Source organism: Theobroma cacao, chromosome 10, assembly GCF_053813885.1.
Source record: "Theobroma cacao isolate CCN51 chromosome 10, ASM5381388v1, whole genome shotgun sequence".
In the NCBI taxonomy this organism is placed as follows: domain Eukaryota; kingdom Viridiplantae; phylum Streptophyta; class Magnoliopsida; order Malvales; family Malvaceae; genus Theobroma; species Theobroma cacao.
This window is the reverse complement of record NC_142648.1, coordinates 26792094-26811009: the sequence shown is the minus strand read 5'-3', so window position 1 is coordinate 26811009 and position 18916 is coordinate 26792094. Positions and strand designations below refer to the sequence as shown.

At 34.0% G+C, this 18916-nt stretch overlaps 3 protein-coding genes across 6 annotated transcripts; 1 reads left to right on the top strand and 2 right to left on the bottom strand.

Moving 5' to 3' along the window:
• Window positions 1-1307: 1307 nt before the first annotated feature.
• LOC18587283 (PH, RCC1 and FYVE domains-containing protein 1-like) lies at window positions 1308-10012 on the bottom strand. 3 transcript variants are annotated; one of them, XR_001929877.2, is made up of 10 exons: window positions 9308-10012; window positions 8098-8184; window positions 6444-6533; window positions 5719-5799; window positions 5363-5557; window positions 3142-5280; window positions 2763-2909; window positions 2110-2492; window positions 1629-1846; window positions 1308-1476 (listed from the first exon to the last, which is right to left on the bottom strand). XR_001929877.2 is itself a non-coding variant. In XM_018129313.2 (9 exons), the coding sequence occupies exons 1-9, from the start codon at window positions 9386-9388 to the stop codon at window positions 1714-1716; spliced, it is 3336 nt and encodes a 1111-aa protein (XP_017984802.2). In that variant the 5' UTR covers window positions 9389-10012; the 3' UTR covers window positions 1308-1713. The 3 variants fall into 3 exon arrangements, 2 of the variants coding, with proteins under 2 accessions (XP_017984802.2, XP_007011055.3); XM_018129313.2 differs by having other exon boundaries at window positions 1308-1846; XM_007010993.3 differs by lacking the exon at window positions 5719-5799 and having other exon boundaries at window positions 1308-1846; window positions 9308-10010.
• Window positions 10013-11049: 1037 nt separating this feature from the next.
• Window positions 11050-14251, top strand: LOC18587282 (Ribosomal protein L30/L7 family protein). Of its 2 annotated transcripts, none has more exons than XM_007010991.3 (6): window positions 11050-11197; window positions 11286-11491; window positions 12152-12249; window positions 12340-12477; window positions 13688-13790; window positions 13889-14251. In XM_007010991.3, the coding sequence occupies exons 2-6, from the start codon at window positions 11294-11296 to the stop codon at window positions 14102-14104; spliced, it is 753 nt and encodes a 250-aa protein (XP_007011053.3). In that variant the 5' UTR covers window positions 11050-11197; window positions 11286-11293; the 3' UTR covers window positions 14105-14251. The 2 variants fall into 2 exon arrangements, with proteins under 2 accessions (XP_007011053.3, XP_007011052.3); XM_007010990.3 differs by having other exon boundaries at window positions 11050-11201.
• A 442-nt stretch (window positions 14252-14693) lies between these two features.
• LOC18587281 (two-component response regulator ORR9-like) lies at window positions 14694-16039 on the bottom strand. The gene is made up of 3 exons (XM_007010989.3): window positions 15623-16039; window positions 15251-15521; window positions 14694-15137 (listed from the first exon to the last, which is right to left on the bottom strand). Exons 1-3 carry the CDS (start codon window positions 15723-15725, stop codon window positions 14945-14947), a joined length of 567 nt encoding a protein of 188 aa, XP_007011051.1. The 5' UTR covers window positions 15726-16039; the 3' UTR covers window positions 14694-14944.
• Window positions 16040-18916: the final 2877 nt, after the last annotated feature.

Below are 18916 nucleotides of genomic sequence, written 5' to 3'. Positions count from 1 at the left end.
CTTAACCCTGAAATCATCATCCCTGAAACTACCTACTTACATAATGGCCTGGTTTACATCAGTGATGCTGCTCAACACTCGGGGAAGTTGACATATAAAAACTACTGGACTTGGCAAGCACAGTTCAAGGCTCTCCTCAACGGCTTTGATCTTTTGGGCTATGTCGATGGCTCCAAGCAGTGTCCTCCTGCAACTGTCATGAAGAACAACCAAGCCGCGAGCAACCCAGACTATGTTTTATGGTATCGCCAAGACCAGCTCGTGTTGCACGCCATTTTAACTTGTATATCACAAGAAGATCTTCTGTATAAACTTGTTGCAAAAAGAACTGGGGTGGAGACTGCGGAGGCAGCTTGGAATATGATTTCAAGGATATTAGAACATTAATATAAACCATAACTATTTTCCTCATCTGATGATGAAGACTCATTTCATTTACATGTTATATGTCAATGTTAGATAGTAGGCATCAAGTATAAATAATGCGGGTTCGAAAAACAAATATTTTGTGTCTTTGGTTGGAGTTATAACCAAAAATATATATGATTTTTATTTGAAAAAGAGATATTCGAATTATAATATTAAATTAAAAAATCACGCATCAATCACTAAATCAAATTATCAAATCTAGACTCAATGTAAATGATGCTGTTAATCCTAGTTCAAATTTATCTTTTTTTTTTTTTCATACAATGTTGTCGCTCTAATCCTATTTTTTTCTTAATATAATTTTACTATTTGATCCTTCCAAAAGGAAATGATAATGTTAACTATTTAAAATAAAAATTTGTCATTTGCTAAAGGTCAAAAAATTATTAAACTCTTTCAGATACTTTAAATAAAATTTTTTATTTTTATTAATTTAATTTAATTTTTATATTTTTATTTTAAATTAAATAAATATTTATTATTAATAATTAATTAATTATCATTAATCAAAATTGTTATGACACTAACCTAAAATGTTAACTTGTCATAATAATAAAAGACATTTTCACGTGATCACATCAATATACCACGTCACTTTCAACAATATCAAATCCACTTAAAATTGACAATTATTATTTGACTAACAATAATTAATCAATCATTAATAATAATAATTTATTAAATTTAAAATAAAAACAAAATTAAATACAATAAAAAATAAAATATTTATTTAAATTTTCTTAAATATTTTAAGAATTTTTTAGATACCATTCCAAAAAAGATGAATCTATCCTAGATGGTAAGGCCCCTGGACATTTCTCCTAATGCAGTTTTCTAAATTCAGCTGAGGTAAAATATTAAAAAAAAATTGAAAAGAATTTAAAGAAGAAAGCATATGCATTCAGTGTATGAATGCTATACAAACATCTTAATCGTTAGTAATTTCTTATGGCATTTACAATCAGTTTTTTGAATACAAAGCCCCGTAGCCTCAGCCTACTTACAAACAATTCAATCATTTCTACCAACCGTCACAGCGCTTCTCTCCTAGAAGGGAAAAAGAAAAGGAAAAAACAAAAAAAAAAAAAAATACAAAGATACATTTACAGAGTCAATTAAAGGTGCCCAAAACCAGAAGATTGCGTGAACAAATTAGTACACACCCCCGCAAACTAAAACAAAATCGAGGGCATCCTTACCTTGCTTCCTTACCGGTCTCAAAAGCCGAAACCTGGAAAACAACAAACTTCAATTCTGAAACCCTGAATCCTTGAATCTGGCAGGTCAATGAGCTAACCCTTCCCTCCCCACACCAACACTAGGTTTGTCGACCAAGGGAACGTTATACCGCTGATATACTCTAGCCCTGTTTGCCGCCCACCACTGTTCTGCTTGTTTTTCACTGAAACGCTTCCGACTGCAGTCATGAGAACAATCACCGATAGTTAAATGATTGAGAACTGTGGTTTGTAAGCAGCACAAGCAATAAGCAAACTGAATACAACAGCACTAACAAGACACATTGGTTTGATCAATGCCTTTAATTGATGTTCTAATCCTTTTTCCCCTATGCATTTAGTTCAGACAGTGAGATCTCGGAATCTTGGTCTTGGTCTACTTTTGAGTGCAAAATGTGTGGGTAAGAAAAAGAGAAGAAAGTTGAAAGTGGTTATAACAAACCTGAACCGAACACGCTTAAGATCCTTAACACCTCCAGGCAATGCAACAAGGGTAATATATACACCAGGCTCATCTTGCTCAACCCATTCATCCCCATGGGTGGGTTCCACTTTCGTAGTTCTGTTCCTATTCCTTGCTGTTCCATCCAAATGGGATACTTCGGTGTGAATCGAAAGGTGCTGATTACTAGTTCCTGAGCCATTAGAGATCACTAGGCTGTTTGATCCATTTGAATCTATTTCATGGCAACTCATGGGACCACCCAATTGCTCATTGCCTGCAGAAGAAACTTCCCGAGGCGGAGTTGAACTAGAATAACAAAAGGAGGGTGAATTGCTGCTTCTCGCTGCTCCAATTGGTAACCTTTCAGCCATATCCTTCAACTGCCATACATGAGCAAAAAAGTTTAAATTTAGATGAACTCTGATCTAAGCAATTTACTTTGGCCACATAATGAAGTGATACTAACATAATTAATTGTCAATAAATCAGGTATAGGAACCCAAAATTCAGTGCTCAAGATTGAGCAATAATTAAGCAAGCATTTTGCATCACCATATAGATGCCTTTTGATAATAGTCATGAAAAGTGCAGGGGTTTTCTGGCAAGTAGAACCTCCATATATAGGCATTAGGCAAGAGTCATTAACTTACTTGAGCAGTGAGTGACTTTATGACTTCCTTTGCTGCTTTGCTTTTTGCAGTCTCTTCTGCTGCTACCGCTATGGCTTCCTTCAGCTGTTTAGTTGTTCTTTCCAGCTCAACTTCTTGAAGTTGTGCCTTGAGAGTAAGTTCCTCAACCTACATCAGATGGCCAATTAGGTGCAGCAAACAAACTTAACAACCCTTTGTACAAAATGTGAAAAAAATAACTAACTCTAGAGCTTTCCATTCTAGGATTTAACTCTAGAGCTTCCTTGCTACTAACTTAACAGTCTGTAAACAAATAATGCTGGAAAAGAATGGAACTAAAGGCAATGTATGATCTAACAAGAGAAAATTCCCCTACAGATAATTTAAATTGTAAAAATACCTGAGTTCTTAATTTAATTACTTCTTCACTTAGACCATCATTTGTCCTTTTAGCATCATCCACAACAACTTTCATTGATGCAAACCCTGACAGAGTTGGTGTTGGTGTTGTAGCACGAGGTGGGCTAGATCGTCTAGAGGTAGGTGATGTCGCTCGAGATACAATCCGTGATCCAGGAAGAGAAGCTGAGAAAAATTTCTTGGATGACCCAAATAAAGCATTCGAAGTTTTGGAACTGTTTTGCGGAGCACATTGAGAAACTCCATTTGGAAAAGGTGAAACTCGAGTGCTATAAAAATCCAATCTCTTGTTTCTTTTAGAAGATCCACCTTCCAATTCTTTAGATGATTCAATAGAACCATTTCGACTGAGTTGGGCATGGGTTCTTGAATCCAACTTCTCAGTCTTCTCAACACCTTCATTTAGTCCCTGATTCATACTCCCTCTTCTACTCAGAGCATAATGGGTTGAAGAGTTGGTTTCAGAAGCTTTTGTGAGTTTGGCAAAACAATTATCACAGACACGATAAGGTTTGTTAGGGTTTGGTGCCATGGAAGCTTTAAAAGACTTCTTACTGCTGCATGAATTGCAGAATACGAGTCCACAATTGTAACAGTTATGACGTTTTCTTTTGAAATTGAACAAAAGACGGCAGCCAGAACATTTCGATTGATCAATACTGGAGACTGACTTATGAAGACAGATAGCTGCAGTAAAACTAGTGCCACAAACAATACTCTTGACCTGTTTGTCTTTTAGAGCTTCAACAAGACATGGAGAACTTCTATCATCAGTATCCCCATGACCTAATCGTCCATTTGCACCCTTTCCCCAAGTGTAAACTTCAGTTCTTGAAGTTAAAACAGCAACATGGTAAGCACCACAAGCTATTTCTTCCACAAAATTCTTTGTAAGCTTTCCCTCAACACGAACAGGGTGTTTTCCATCAGCTTGAGAATTCCCCAATTGCCCATAAACAGGGCTACCCATGGTATAGACATGGCCATTGGTTGTTAGTGCAACAGTCATGCTGTGCCCACAGACAACACAACAAAAGTTAGGCTCAACCAGAGCAGCAACACAAGTGGGCACCAATCTAGCTTCTTTATCACCATGCCCCAGACGACCTTTATCACCATCCCCCCAAGTAAAAAGTTTTCCTGAAGAGCAATTACTGGAGCTCGAAGACCCAACCATAACCTCAACAACAGCAGCAGTGTGCCAAACACCACAAGATGCCCGCACAGTGCGTAGGCCCTTAAGGGACTCCACTTCCCTGGGTACAGAAACACTTTTACGATCTCCATGTCCTAAAACACCAAATGTTCCATCACCAAAAGTAAATAATTGTCCAGCAGAAGTGACAACAGCTGTGTGCCACGGTCCACAGGACACTGATGAAACATGTATTCCCTCCAAAGGTCCATTTAATTTCTTTGGAACCCATTGACTTGTTTCATGTCCATGGCCAAGTAAACCAAAATTGCAAGAACTACCACCCCATGAGTACATTTCACCAGAAAGTGTTACAGCACAAGAATGGTACTCCCCACATGCTACGAGTTCAACATTTATATTTTTAAGAGAATCTATAAGTTTTGGATGGGAGACATCAGAATCCACACCATGCCCCAATCTGCCCCCACATTCCTCTCCCCAAGAGAAAACCTCTCCTTGCTTGGTTACCAAAGCAGCATGTTGCCCACCACAAGCTATGTTCTGAACATCCAAAACAACTGCAGATTCCAAAGCTTTAGGCAGAAGAGAATCTATCTTAACACCACCGGAATTTCCAGTTCTATGTATTCCCCCACCCAATACACCATCACCAGTGCCTTCACCCCATATAAAAACATCCCCTAAAGCATCACCATCATATTGACCAGACCCCTGACTTGAGGAGCTAACAGCACTTGATAAACTAACTCTGAAAGCATCGCCATTCACAGCTTTTATGCGCCCAGCTGCTCCATCTGAGCCTGCTGATGACAGAGAATGGATTGACCCACAAGCCGATTCCGAAGGATATAACACTTTGGGAGGCACAGAATACAATATTACATCAGACAAAGCCTTCTCTAATCCAGTTTTAGGAGGACTCTCATGTGGAGTATGAAGGCGAAGGGGATCCATCCCATCCTATATCAGGAACAAGAGAATTCTCTCACAAAATATATAAAACATTGAAGTACAACACAGAAAATCGAGGAATAAAAAAGACCTTCTGTGAACTACCACCGCTACCAAATGGCGAGCTCAGAGGCGAACTTCTTTGGGTATGTGCTCTAGGACTAGTAGCTTCAGATGAAACTCCATCACTTCTAGATTCAGCTCTTCCTTTCCGATGATGACCACGCGATATCAGTGCCTTCAGACCTGTAAACCAGACTTCAGCTTCATCTTTATCCTTGCAAATCTGGTACAAAAGAGAAGTTGGATTCATGGACTATAAAAATATTTTCATCCAAAAATTTGGTAATTAATCAACACTGACATGATTATGCATGTATGAAGAACCACACAACTAGAAATTAGATGCAACACAAGTCTAGCAAGAAACAAAAATGGAATGCTTACCAAATCTAGTGACCTATCATTATATATAAGAGAAAATGATTGGTATTCTTTTTCAGGCCGAGGATACCTCTGAAATATTGGCTGCAATGAGCAAAGTAAAGAATGATCAACAAAAAGCAAAACACAACAGAGATACTAATTTGATTTTCTTATCAGTAGAATGAAAAATGTAATTGATTAATGAGCTCCAGCATTGAAATCTTTAATTTGAATCAAAGAAGCATTCCACCTCATTAAACTTCTCACATCAGAAACAGAAAAAATAACCCCCCTCATCTAAATGCATCTCTGTCATAACTCAAAAGTCATGCAACTGGAACATGAATACTATAAATATGCATTCCTGTCGAGAAACCTTTTACATTACATTACATCACTGGTCAGTTTTGGTTTGCATAGCTAAATGCATGAAACACAGTAATATACCAAAAGGCATACCATGTTATTGATACCTGTAATTGGGAATTCTGACCCAACCAAGTACACATCATTTTAAATCTAGAATTTTGCCACTAGAAAATACAAGCAAACACATACCCTCAATTCAAATTCAGGAAAAGAATAATCTCACTCAATAATATGTGAAAGCAATAACCCTAAAACATTTCATAACCATTCTTGTGGAATGTTACTTGACCTTATGTAGGCTTACACTTTAGTGCTTGATATAATTGACACACGTAACAAACAAGAGGTGCAGAAAATTGTGACAGGGATAAACTTACTGTCCGCTGACCAGGTATGATTCTGGAGACATGGCTTAGTTTAAGGTATTTTTCCTCCTTCCCAGAGATCCATATTAGAACAGATTCATCCTGAAAAGAAACAAGGAAAAGACATGTGGTATGTGAAGTTGTAGAATAGGTATATTACAGTAGGTACTCAATGCATACAGCATCAAGATAACTATTCTTCCAGAAAGAAACAAAAGAAGTGACATGGGCCAACAAAATTCAGTGTAGACAGATCACAGTAGTCTTTTGCATCCAGCCCGAAAATATTATTCACAAGTTGGACAAATGTCATATACCATATATAATTGCTCAGAAAAGCAGCATAATAAAGAATAACAAAGAATATTATTAAGGGAAGCCAACAGAGGACTGTTATTCCTCTTTACAAATAGTATTCTTTTTTCTTCCTAGAACGGTTGTACGGGTTCTGTATGTCTGATTTTTCTCTCATGCTCACCATAACCCAATAAACTTCACACACATTCTCATCAAAGCAAAGAGCTTACTGAATCTGACAGCAAAAATACCTCAAAATCCAGTATAATCATAGAAATGCCTAATGATAAAAATTGTGCACAACAGTAATTCCAGCAAGTATCAAAGCCCTTATACAGAATCCCCTCATTACACACTTAATGGTTCACTTCTAATCATTGCTTGATCTTCAGTGATACAATAACATACACGTCTCCATGAACAATTTCCAATTTTCTCACTTGTACGGTAACATATGACTCTCTTGTAAGCAATGTTACTTATAAGATCGAATCCTCAAACTCATTTCTAAGGCTTTGCTTGGTAGGAAGGATGGAATGATTTTCAATCTAATACTTAGGTGTCACAATCACTTTCCCACTTTGTAGCTTAACCATTGGATTAGAACATTTTCCTTCCCACTTTCCATCCTACTGACCAAGCAAAAACTAAGTGCCCAATGTGTATTCAATACGCATATGTTACAATAAAGATTTAGAGTAATACAACTTGTAAGCAGCATAAGCCACCACACCTAGTTGATGAGAAACAGGCAGTGTCAAGAAATATTAGTAGCTCACATGTGTGAATGTGTTGCCACCATTTTGTTAAAAGTTACCTTTCTTGCATGCCTAACATATAGGAAGCTCAGATGACCATAACATGTGACTTGTTTGGGTTTTTACAAACATTTTCCTAGGGATTTATGAAACTGTAGGTATGGAGGCTTCTAACTTTTTTTGAAAAATTATTCCGAAAAAAAATAAAGCAGAGGTTCGTAAACAAGAAATTTTATTTGTATTAATCTGAAATCTGGTAAACCAATCTGCCTAACACATACCAAAACCATTCCATCCCTAAGGAGAGATCATATAACACCCCCTTCCCCAAGACAGGTACATCACTAATTTCTATTATTCACTTTCAGTACAATAATCATCCATCCAGTCATCTAACATAACACAAAGTAATAAATATCATCTAGTTTTCCAAAAGCAATGAAACATAGAGCTAGTTGCATACACGGATGACTTCTATGCACCAAAGCTAAATGGAGAAGGAGAAATAGTTAATAAATAGCCATCTACACAACAGTCAAATTTTCAGATTTTAAGTCACAGCAATATATGCAACACTTAACATATGAATCTTCAAATACATTTGGTCTTACATTGGACAGCCTGAAGGGACAAAATTTGGGCTTTCCTCTACGACCATATTTGAGCAATGGTGCTCCTTTTTTAAGGGCAGTGATGGCCTGTGGTAAATACAAAAATAAAAAATCTGAATTAAAACATAGAAAATCCAACATGCAAATTGAATTGCAGACTGCTGGTTGTAAATCAATATAAGAAGAATTTATTGAGGAAGTAAAATAAGATCACAAAATTAATGCAAGAATGAAACAACAAAAAAGGAAAAATCAGTGGACATTACACTTGTGCTTAATGGGGAAGTCCACCGGAAACCAAAAATAATACTAATGGGAGAATGACAATACATTTCCACGCAGTTTTGATTTGATATAAAATTTATGAGAAACAATGATACTGGAAGTCAGATTTGTTTCATCCTGAAGCTTCAACTAAGTTATGACTAATTGTGCGAGTTAATATTGATGTAATTCAATATTTTACTTAACATGGCAAGACAGAAAACTCATACAATCTAGATGATCTATTTCATATTTTTCTCAAGCAATGCATCGCAATCAAGTTTCATCTTGCTTGTACAAATTATACCCGCATAGAGCAATCATAAAATCAATATTTGGCTAAATCTATTCCCTATTTTAGTTTTCTTTTCTTCTTAAAAAATGTTTTATCTTCTTCTCTCTTTTTCTTTTACACAAAATGAATTCTTTTTCCCCATCAGTTGGGGGCTGGCAGGACATAATGGGTCATGCCATCCCCAGCATTCAAATGCTCCCATTCAGTTAATATATATTTATGTATCATTCAAACAAGAAATTCAAATTTTTCCCCTATCATTGTAGTAGGTAACAACGATTCCACCCAAACAACAAAATTAAAACCCACCAACCTACAAACGAAGTCAATCCAACTCCATTATCCAAATAAAAGAAAACAAAAACAATTCCCAATTAGCAACACACTTAACAGCTAATAATCAGAACTTACACAACATTGCTAATAATAATAGTGATACAACATAAACAATATCCCAATTGTTTGCAGTCAACAACCATTTTCCATTTTCCACATTGTCAAGTAACAGCACAAATAATCAAACAAAACTAACACATTATATCAGAAGAAAGTGATAGCAAACGTTACTCTATCTAGCTACATCCAATCATTTTTCTTTTATAAAAAAAAAAGTAATAAAAAATTCTAAACGAAATCAAATAAACAGTTTACCAACTCTATGTCCCTCTCCGGTACACCCGCCACCCTCGACTGCTCCGCCGTCACCGTAGCCATCCTTTCCGTCTTCAGCATTTACTAATAACTGACTTTTTAACCAAACAAACCCTACTCAACTCCATCACTTCCCCCAATGCACCCGCACACAAACAACCAAAACCTCTCTCGTTCTCGCTCTCTCTCTCCCCCTTTTCACCGCATTTGCTTCATTCCAAAAAACCCTAGCTCGATCACAGCTAACCCCGCATTTCACATTGGCGAGGAACTTCGAAAATCTAAACTCGAAAAGAGAATTCCTTCAAAAAATCAGGTTAGAAGCAATTTTGCAGTTCAGTTTTAAACCAAAAGAAAAAGTTGAAATCGACGAGACAAAGAGAGATTAAAAAATATATTTAAATTTCTTAAAAAAAAAAATCGAGTGAAACTAGGAGAACAAAAATGGCGACTAGGTTGGTGAAGCAAAAGAGACAAAGAGAGTAAAGGTGGAAAAAAGGTGAAGAATACGAAGATTCTCTTTCCACTTTCATTTTTCCTTTCCCTTTTTTTTTTATAAAGTCCGTTTGGCTCGAGGGATTCTTTTCGAGAAAATGAGGGAAAATGCGAAGGAAAAAGAAAATGAGAGAGAGAAAAGAAAAGAAAAGCTGATCACCTGAGAAAGGTGCTTAAGTGGAGGAGGAGAGCTCTTAAGTAGAGAGAGAGAGAGAGTGAAACTGTGACAGAGAGAGAATCTGATGGGAAAAGTTTGTTGAAAATGATTGATTTGTATGGTATGCGGTAGGGTTTTGGCTACTCTCCAGTCAACTTTTTGACCTTCTTTTCCTCTTTCATGTAAAGTCGCCAATCCTTTTTCGCCACGTCATTTTCAACTCTAATATAACTATTTTTTCATAATTCATATTATTCTTTATTTTATTATTTTGGATAAGCTCTATTCACTATCTTCAGAATTTCATTTTTTTCATGGTATTTTATAATATTTTCTTGCTTAACATCATCTAAATATTTTTTTACCAATATCACATAGATAATTTCTGATATTATCACAAGATTAAATTGTTAATTTTATTCGATAAGTTTATAACAATATCATGAATAAATAAGTAAGGGTTAAATAGAGAATATTTCGATAATTTTATATCAATTAATATCATGTAGATAATTTTTTATATTACAAAGTATTAGATTGTTAATTTTATCTGATAAAATTATAAAAATATCATTAAATGTTAATAAATAATTAAGGTTCAATAGATAATATTTTGAAAATGGAAGTGGTAAATATGATATTTTTATATTTAAAAATTCTACTTTTTAACTTTAAAAACTATGAAATTTTTTTTAAAACTCAGCAATATAAAATATTTTAACATTAATTTTGCATTTTAAACTTTGTAAAAATAAATAGAAAGGAAAAAAATAAAATCGAAGCGGTAAATAATGATATTTTCATTTAAATTTAAATAAAAGAATATTTCTAAATTTTTTATTTTAATTAATAAAAATTTAAATTTGTAATATTAATAATAATTAAAATAAGGGCTAATCCCAGTTCTGGCTGGACCTGCCCAAGCCCAGTTCTGTGACATGAACGGGCCGTCGCAGCTTTTCACCCAAACGACAATAGGGACGGGGCGGGTAAGGCTTTTTCTGAACCCACGCTGCGTTATCCAGTTGAAATTACCAAAATAGTCCTAATACTTTTACTTAATATCTTTTACACCCTCATTGATATAAGATACCTAAATTTATGTCCCCTTCCTCTTTTCTTACACTCTGCCGCCAACCCCTCTCCTCTCAAACTCTCGAAGGTCTCTGCCGCCTCTACACCCCGTATCACCGCCGCCGTTGCTCCTTACCTTCACCACCGTAGCTCTACTCCTTTTGGTGGGTAAGTTTCACTTTTATTGCTGATTCTTTTTGCTTCGTTTCTATTGGGTAAATTTCTTATTTAGGTTTTTATTTTATGAAACAGAAAAGATAATGGCGGAGGAGGAAGGACAACCAATGCCTTATGTGTCGGAGGTAGTATTGAAGAAAAGGAAAATAAAAGATGAGTTGGCAATTACGAGGAAGACCCAGTTGGAGTTGGGTAAATATGGAGCGATAAAAAGCAAGAAGCAATCCGATGTTTCTGACATCAAAAGGCCCGAGCAGTTCATAAAAGAATTTAGAGCCCAGGTAATTATTACTGTATTTTCTTTTTTAGTTTACCATTCAATTTTTCTTTTTTTTTTTTAAATGGGTTCTTACTGTTGATTTAAATGCAATTTTGTTTTGGAAAATTTACTACTTTTTCTTACTGCTAATCAGTGTGGAATTCATTATAGTATTATATTGTAACTTGGGTATAATAAATGAGTGAAGCTACTCGTTGAATACTCAAACTCGATTAGTTCACAGTCAGAGTGAAGCTCAAGCTCGACCTTTATTAGCTAGAGTAATGAATTGAGCCAAGTTCCAGTGTTTTAATACTCGACTCGAGCAACCTGTGAGCCTAATGGAGCTTTTAAATTTTTAATATGTATATATATATATATATAATATAATATGCATGTATAAAGATGATATAGGAGTATTTATTTACATGTTTTCGAACTCTGTTTGAGTTTTGAACTGAAGCTTGAGCTGAGTTCAAGCTCCTTATTTGAGTTATGAAAACTGAGATTTGATTATGTCTTGCGCAAGTAGCTTAATTTTCTTTTTTTTTTTTTGTTTCTTTTGGGAGCTGAGCTCGAGGATAGTACTGTAGCAGCACAGCTCACATATACCTACAGTGGTTGTGCCACTTCTGAAGGAAAATCAGATTATCTTAAATCTTTTCTTTTTTTGTGGTTTTAGGAGTTGGACCTAATCAGACTCAAACAGAGGGCAAAGAGACCAAAGTCAATGATATCAAAACCGAGATCAAAGTTGCTTTTCGTTATCCGTATACAAGGGTAGGTTACCTTTTTCCCTTTGATCTTATTTGATATCTTTGCTTTTAATTCTTTCCATCTTTAATCTTTTGTATATATTTACTTTTACAGAAAAAATGACATGCATCCAAAAACTAGGAAGATCTTATACAACCTGAGGTTGAGGAGAGTTTTCAGTGGCGTCTTCGTGAAGGCGACTGAGGGCGTAATAGAAATGCTGCAGAAGGTGGAGCCATATGTCACATATGGGTATGAAAGCAACCTTTGTTCCTTTGCACTTCTTTTTTTTTTTTTTTTTTTGGTTAATGTAACATACTGAATCTTATGAGGTGAAAACATTGTAAGGGGCTACTTCATGTGTGATGATAATTTTCGTTATCAAGCGTATGCTTGTAATCGCTTTTTGATGCTAGTTTTATTACCTACATTTTCACATCCTTTGTTTTGGGCCATCACTTTTAATTGCATGCTTAGATGCATTTGAATCACAATGCAAGAGGGTTTGCATGCACCTTGGGATAAGAAATGGCTTTGACCCATCTTTAAATCGACATGCATATCTTTTTTATTTTTTTGAAGTGAGTTATGAAACTTGCCATAGCAAATTGTTCTTAATCATCTTACTAGCTAGAAATACAAAGTGATTTGTTATTGGCCTTTTTTGTAATGGTATCGGCCATTGCTTTCTGTGAACTTTTTATCAAGCTAATATTGTATTACATTAATTTTTTTCTTCCATCTATTAGTAACGTTATGTTGTGAACCTGTTAATGTGTTTAATAATTCAGATACTCTTATTTTGAGGTTGGTTGCCTATTAATTTGTAGTGGACCTGGGAGCTTTTTGCTTGGATAATTAAGTTCTAGGGCCTAGGCGGAGACCACTAATGCAATCTGATTGAAAAAGAGCTTCATGAGATTTTCTTTGTTGAGGATGTTTTGGAAGAATTTGCTACCTGCTGTCATTAGCGATCATCTGTCCTTAAGAAGAAAGAAAAACAAGGAGGACTCATTGTCTAATTATGAGCCCATAAGGGCTTTATCCTTATGCAGAAGTCCTCCTTTTGTCATTAGGTTCTAGTAGTGTATAGAAATATATAGGCCATATGTAATCATTGCTTCTACTGGAAAATTTTGTCAGATTATCATCCGTAATTTGCATAGAGATCATCTTGAATACATGTGGCATCAGTGACTTGGAAATAATTGGCAGTTATGTGTCAAATTCAAACAGGCTTTGCTTTAGATAATTGTTAAAGGTTTTATAATGGTTGTAGGCGTATGACTGAACCTTCATTAACTTAGGCTAGTTATAGCAGTTTTGTTGTATTTAGATTGGCCACTTCTATATTCAGCTAGATAGGTCAACTACATTATGCTTAGTTCTTTTAGTTTTGTTTCTTTAACTTATAATTACCACTAAGAATGTTGATTCATGGTTCTAAGATTGTTTCATGCAGATATCCTAATCTTAAGAATGTGAAGGAGCTGATTTACAAGAAGGGCTATGCAAGGATCGACAAGAAAGCAGTTCCACTGACAGATAATAATATTATTGAACAGGTATCATAGCTGTCTTAAGCAAGTCTTAGCAAGAAGTGCCCAGTTTAACTTTGTCCACAGGTTCATAATGCTTGCAATTAAAACTCCTCCTTTGTCAGGAATTGGGGAAGTATGGCATCATATGCTTAGAAGATATTGTACACGAAATTGCAAATGTTGGTCCACATTTCAAGGAGGTTAATCATTTTATGGGACCCCTTATGCTCAGTAAGCCAGGAGGAGTAATCCAAGGGAAGAAACAGCCATACAGGGAAGGAGGAGATGCTGGTAATCGTGAAGATGAAATCAATGACCTAATCAGCAAGATGAATTAGCTTGAATATTTTAGTTCCTACATATAAGAAAATTTTGATGTGTAGCTTTCAATGATCTGAAATGGAATGTAATCCAGCTTTGAATTGACAAACAACTTTGGTTTTGTTTATCGCTATAATCAATGCTAATTTATCATTTCTTACTTATCAGAGAGTTCCTATGAATGTTTATTCTTGTTTTTTTTTTTTTTTTTTTTGCCCTTGTTGCCTTGTGGGGAGGGGGGATATATAATCGGATTGTGCATTTTGCAAATCATAATAGTGTTTGGTTACTGAGAACTAGGTGAAAGAGAAGGAAAATAATTAGAAATGAGAATTTCTAATCATTTATTATTATTGTAATTATTTTTATTTCTAATCATGTAGTCAAATGTTGGCTTAGGCATTGGATTCTCTATGAAGTTTAAAGTTTAAAGAGAAAATGAAGCTTCTGTTTGCAAAATGTCCACTAGAATATTAATGGAAAGGGAGAGAATTCTACTTTAGGCCTCGGGTAAGAATCTGTTCTCAGTTCAACCAGAGATATGACACAAGTAATGAAGAATATAACACATCTGGAATTGAAATAGAGAAATTTGACACAGAGAAATGAAGAGGAACATATTCTGTTAATGAACCAACAAAATTGAGTTATATTTTTCCTTCTGGTATTTTACAGTGCAACCTATATTCCAAAACCCTACGCATGACAGGTAGCTTTCTCTTTTGTCTGACATGAAACCAAAATCCTATACATTGATTCTGTATAAGCAAAGAGTCTAAGGGGAAAAAAGAATAGAAAACCAGAGATAATCAAGAAAAATTTTCTGAGAAAGTAATTCCTATAAATTAATTTGCTGATCAGACCACTTCCAATTCATTGTATCTTGTTCTTGTTCTATCAGGGGTGAGAATCTCTTCCATGCCCTTTCTCTTGCTAATGTTTTGTTGCATTTCTTTAGATCTTCCTTTCATCAGATGAGGCCTAAGCTTGTTTACATCTGATAATTGCACTGGCTTCAAGAAGAACTCTTCAGCTCCATCTTCCAAGCATCTGATTCAATCATTCAAAACCAATTCAGGTCAGCTTACCGTAATCAAAACATTGAAAGTAATTGAATAGGAAATGTTATTTAAAGCTTCTTTCATGGCAACAAGTTCCCTAACCTGTTAATTCTTGATGGGATATTCTCTGAAGACATGATGACAACTGGTATGTCTTTGAAAGATGAAGATCCCTTGATTCTTCTCAGGAGATCATAGCCTGTCATTCCTGGCATGCAGTAATCTGTGATAATCAGGTTGACTTCCACATCTTGCTGATGTTGATCCTCATCAAGAGAAACAGAAGCAGGACTTGGATTCCTCTGTCCATCTTCATGACTGCCGTTCAATCCAAGAAACTCCAAAGCCTTACTTCCAGAATCAACTGCAGTAACTGTAATCAAATCACAAACAGAAAACAAAAAATCAATCTCCAAGCTTGGCACCTAAGGGTTGTAACCCTCGCTTTAAAAAGGTATAGAAAAAACAATATACCATGATAAGAAGAAGTCTTGAGAAGCCTTTCAATGAGCTTTCTGTCAATCAGGCTGTCATCAACAGCAAGAACATGAAACTGGGCCTCAGTAGCCATCCCCATAACTAGATAAAGATGTGATTCAACAAAGCAAAAAACACCCAGAAATCAAAGAAGAAGAAGAAAGATGAGAAGAAGAAGAATGTTGTAGGATGAGGATGAGGATGGAGAGAAAGAAGAAATGGGGAGGTGAGTTTTAAATGGTTGGCCATATAGGGAAGATGGGCAAAATCCTTTTGGAAAATCTGACAGTTTGGAAAGCAAGATCCGGCAGATTTCATCCAGAATCTCCCGGATCTTCTAGGTTGATTTTTGAATTGGACAACAAGCAAAGAAGGTGGTGTGTTTTCCATTTTTAATAGTTTTCGAAAGACTTTAGAGACTGCCCTCAATAATACGCTCTTTGACCCTTCGATTAGCCCTTAGAGCCACAAATATTGGCCTTTCCCATGGGAGGTAAAGCCTACTGTTTCAGACCTTTCCCCATGCACGTGATTCATACTTCTTAAATTATTTTTCCTAACAACCTCAAACTATATTGAATTTTTATAGGACTTTGTCTAAATCCTTTTTGTTAAATAAAAAAAGATTTCCTTTTTAATTTATAATTTAATTAAAATTGTATAATTACATGACTTGGCCAAACTAGACGTAGGTCAAGATTCCAACATAAGATTTTTAAATAAGTTTTTTTAAGGAAATGAGATATTAGCAAAGTGCATGCATTTTGACTTTTTTTGTAAAAAAAAATTAAATGAAATCAAAAGATTAAAAAAATGCTTATTTTTCTTTATTTACAAGTAGGAGACCTACTCATATTTATAAATTTTTAATATAAAACTCGTAAATTTTCGTTGAAACCGAATCATTGAAGATATAACTAAAAACCGAAATTACTTCTTAACGATTATAAAAAAATAATTTCTTTTTATATTTTTATATTTCGATTTGATTTTTGATTTTCAGAGACATTCTTGCCCGCTTAGTCACGATCCGTTAATATTCGTTTAATCAAACATGATCTCGATAAAGATATTCTTATACATATTAATCAAATTTCACAACCAATGCTATGAAAATACAATCTTGAAAAAAAAAAGTAAAAAGTTATGCACGCGGTTTTATCTTTTGGTACGATTTTATTCTTTAGTGACGTTTGGTGTCTTACAATGAGATGGGAATGTAATCTTTAGGCAAAAGAGAAAAACAAAATATTTGCAGGGCCTACAATGGGGGTCCTTGGCAATGGAAATCAATTTCCATACCTACTTTTTCTTCTCACAATTTGCTTTTCTGGATACAGTAAATCAGCAAAAAATTCCCCAACATATTTTCCTGGTGATTTCCCATGCTGTGTTTTCATTCAAGGGAGCATTCGTGGGTCCTTTGCATTGAAAACTTTTGCTAGGAAACTTCAATTCAAATTATTAGGTTTTCCAACACTTCATGTCTGTATCAACAGTCTTTGTTTCTTAGTCAATCATTGTTTTTCTTTTTTTCTTTTTTGGCCAAAATTGAAATATATCTTAGGCTCTGTTTGTCTTGTGGGAAATTGTGGGAAAAAGAATTAAAAATAAAATTATTTCGAGGAAATTATTAAAAATAATAAAAGAATAAATAAAAAAAGTCACTTGCTTTATATTTTTTTTCTAGTGTCTAATCACTAATAAAAGAAACATTATTTTTCCGAAACGAAAATATTTCTATCGAGAAAAATCCGTCCGAATATTTTTTTAAATTTTCATCAAATTTTCGACGGAATTAATTTTTTTTATATTCTCGATGAATTTATAACGGAATTTTTCAACGGGCATATTTCAAACAAAATTTTTATTCAAAATTTATGCTTTCTCCTTTTTCCTCCCAAAAAAAAAATCTTATAGGTAAAATCAGTCTCAAGATATTCTAATTGAAATTGCTATGTATATCTGTAATCTCCTACAAAGGCCAGTTGTAAAAGAGAAATAGAAATCAGACACGTTTTCAATGGCAAATAATCAAAAGATTCCAAATTACCAAATTTTATCAATCGACTTATATCTGTATCAAGATTTTCTATCACAATATCTGCATTTTTCTATGGGATTTTACCTACTAAGATTTCCCATTGTCATATTTCATTGTAATTTTTTTTGTTAAATTTTTTATTAAAAAATCTAATATAAATATATGAAAATCAAAGCTTCTCGGAAAGGAGAGTGTTCTATGTGGCTAGTCTATTCTTTGGACAACCAGCTACTTATAATATACTCTTTGATGCATTATTATTTAAAATCAAATATCTAATTAAATGTAAAAATATAATATAATATAAATATATATATCTTTCTATCATCTCTAATTTTAATCCTTTTTTCAAATTTTTATAAAAAAATGTAGTATAAATATATAAAAAAATCGAAGCCTCTCACATAGGGGGAAAGTATCCTATGTGGATGGTCTCTTTTTTTGACAAGTGGCTATATTTGAATACGTGTTGACATATGTATGCTCTTTAATGCATTATTCAAAATTAAAATAAAAAATAATATCAAGTAATTTATTATAATAGCCATTATTATTACTTTTCATATAAATCACTCTCATTTTAAATTATAATTACAATTTAATTTACTTATTTTTTTGGAAAAAAATTACATATATTTTAAACTTTAGTATTTTTAGTCACTGCTACTTTAATAAATTTGATATTAGGATTTCCCAATTATCATTAAATTTTGCTTTTTAATTTTTCTTTTATTTTAGATTATAATTAATTATTCAAATGCTTTTTTAAAAAAAATGCCTTATGCTATTAATTATTTGTTTTACGAAAATTCAAGAATTTCTTCATTTATAAAATCTAATGGACAGTGTAATTAAGACTATCAACTTTGTTATTATTTATTTTTATTGTCACGTGTTTTGTATTTCTTAATTTATTTTTTTAACATTATTTTTGCAATTATATTTTTCTGTGGATTATTCAAAGAAAAATTATCGTATTAATCTTGATGTAGATTATTTCATTATTTGTTTTAGTTCAGTTTTGTTTTTGTGTTTTCGGATATTTGTTGATGAAAATTAATTAATTTTTCTTTTTCCTTTAATATATTTGCAAATTTTCCATAGCCAAAAAAAAAAGATATAATGATAAGAAAATGAACGGTAGAGAACACAACTTCATCTCCTACCATGATTTTCCTGCCTTTTGTAATAGAAATCAGACACGTTTTCAATGGAAAATAAACGAAAGATTCCAAATTACCAAATTA

What these genes read in the sequence shown, in the direction of transcription:
- LOC18587281 (XM_007010989.3), bottom strand. Translation starts at nt 15,725, where the DNA reads ATGGGGATGGCTACTGAGGCCCAGTTTCATGTTCTTGCTGTTGATGAC. An exon ending in CAAGACTTCTTCTTATCATG is followed by an intron (nt 15,522 to 15,622) that starts GTATATTGTTTT and finishes ATTTGATTACAG; the next exon opens with TTACTGCAGTTGATTCTGGA. An exon ending in ATCCCATCAAGAATTAACAG is followed by an intron (nt 15,138 to 15,250) that starts GTTAGGGAACTT and finishes TGATTGAATCAG; the next exon opens with ATGCTTGGAAGATGGAGCTG.
- LOC18587282 (XM_007010991.3), top strand. Translation starts at nt 11,294, where the DNA reads ATGGCGGAGGAGGAAGGACAACCAATGCCTTATGTGTCGGAGGTAGTA. An exon ending in TAAAAGAATTTAGAGCCCAG is followed by an intron (nt 11,492 to 12,151) that starts GTAATTATTACT and finishes TTGTGGTTTTAG; the next exon opens with GAGTTGGACCTAATCAGACT. An exon ending in ATAATAATATTATTGAACAG is followed by an intron (nt 13,791 to 13,888) that starts GTATCATAGCTG and finishes CTCCTTTGTCAG; the next exon opens with GAATTGGGGAAGTATGGCAT.
- LOC18587283 (XM_018129313.2), bottom strand. Translation starts at nt 9,388, where the DNA reads ATGCTGAAGACGGAAAGGATGGCTACGGTGACGGCGGAGCAGTCGAGG. An exon ending in TCATACCTGGTCAGCGGACA is followed by an intron (nt 5,800 to 6,443) that starts GTAAGTTTATCC and finishes TGCTCATTGCAG; the next exon opens with CCAATATTTCAGAGGTATCC. An exon ending in TAAAGTCACTCACTGCTCAA is followed by an intron (nt 2,493 to 2,762) that starts GTAAGTTAATGA and finishes CATGTATGGCAG; the next exon opens with TTGAAGGATATGGCTGAAAG.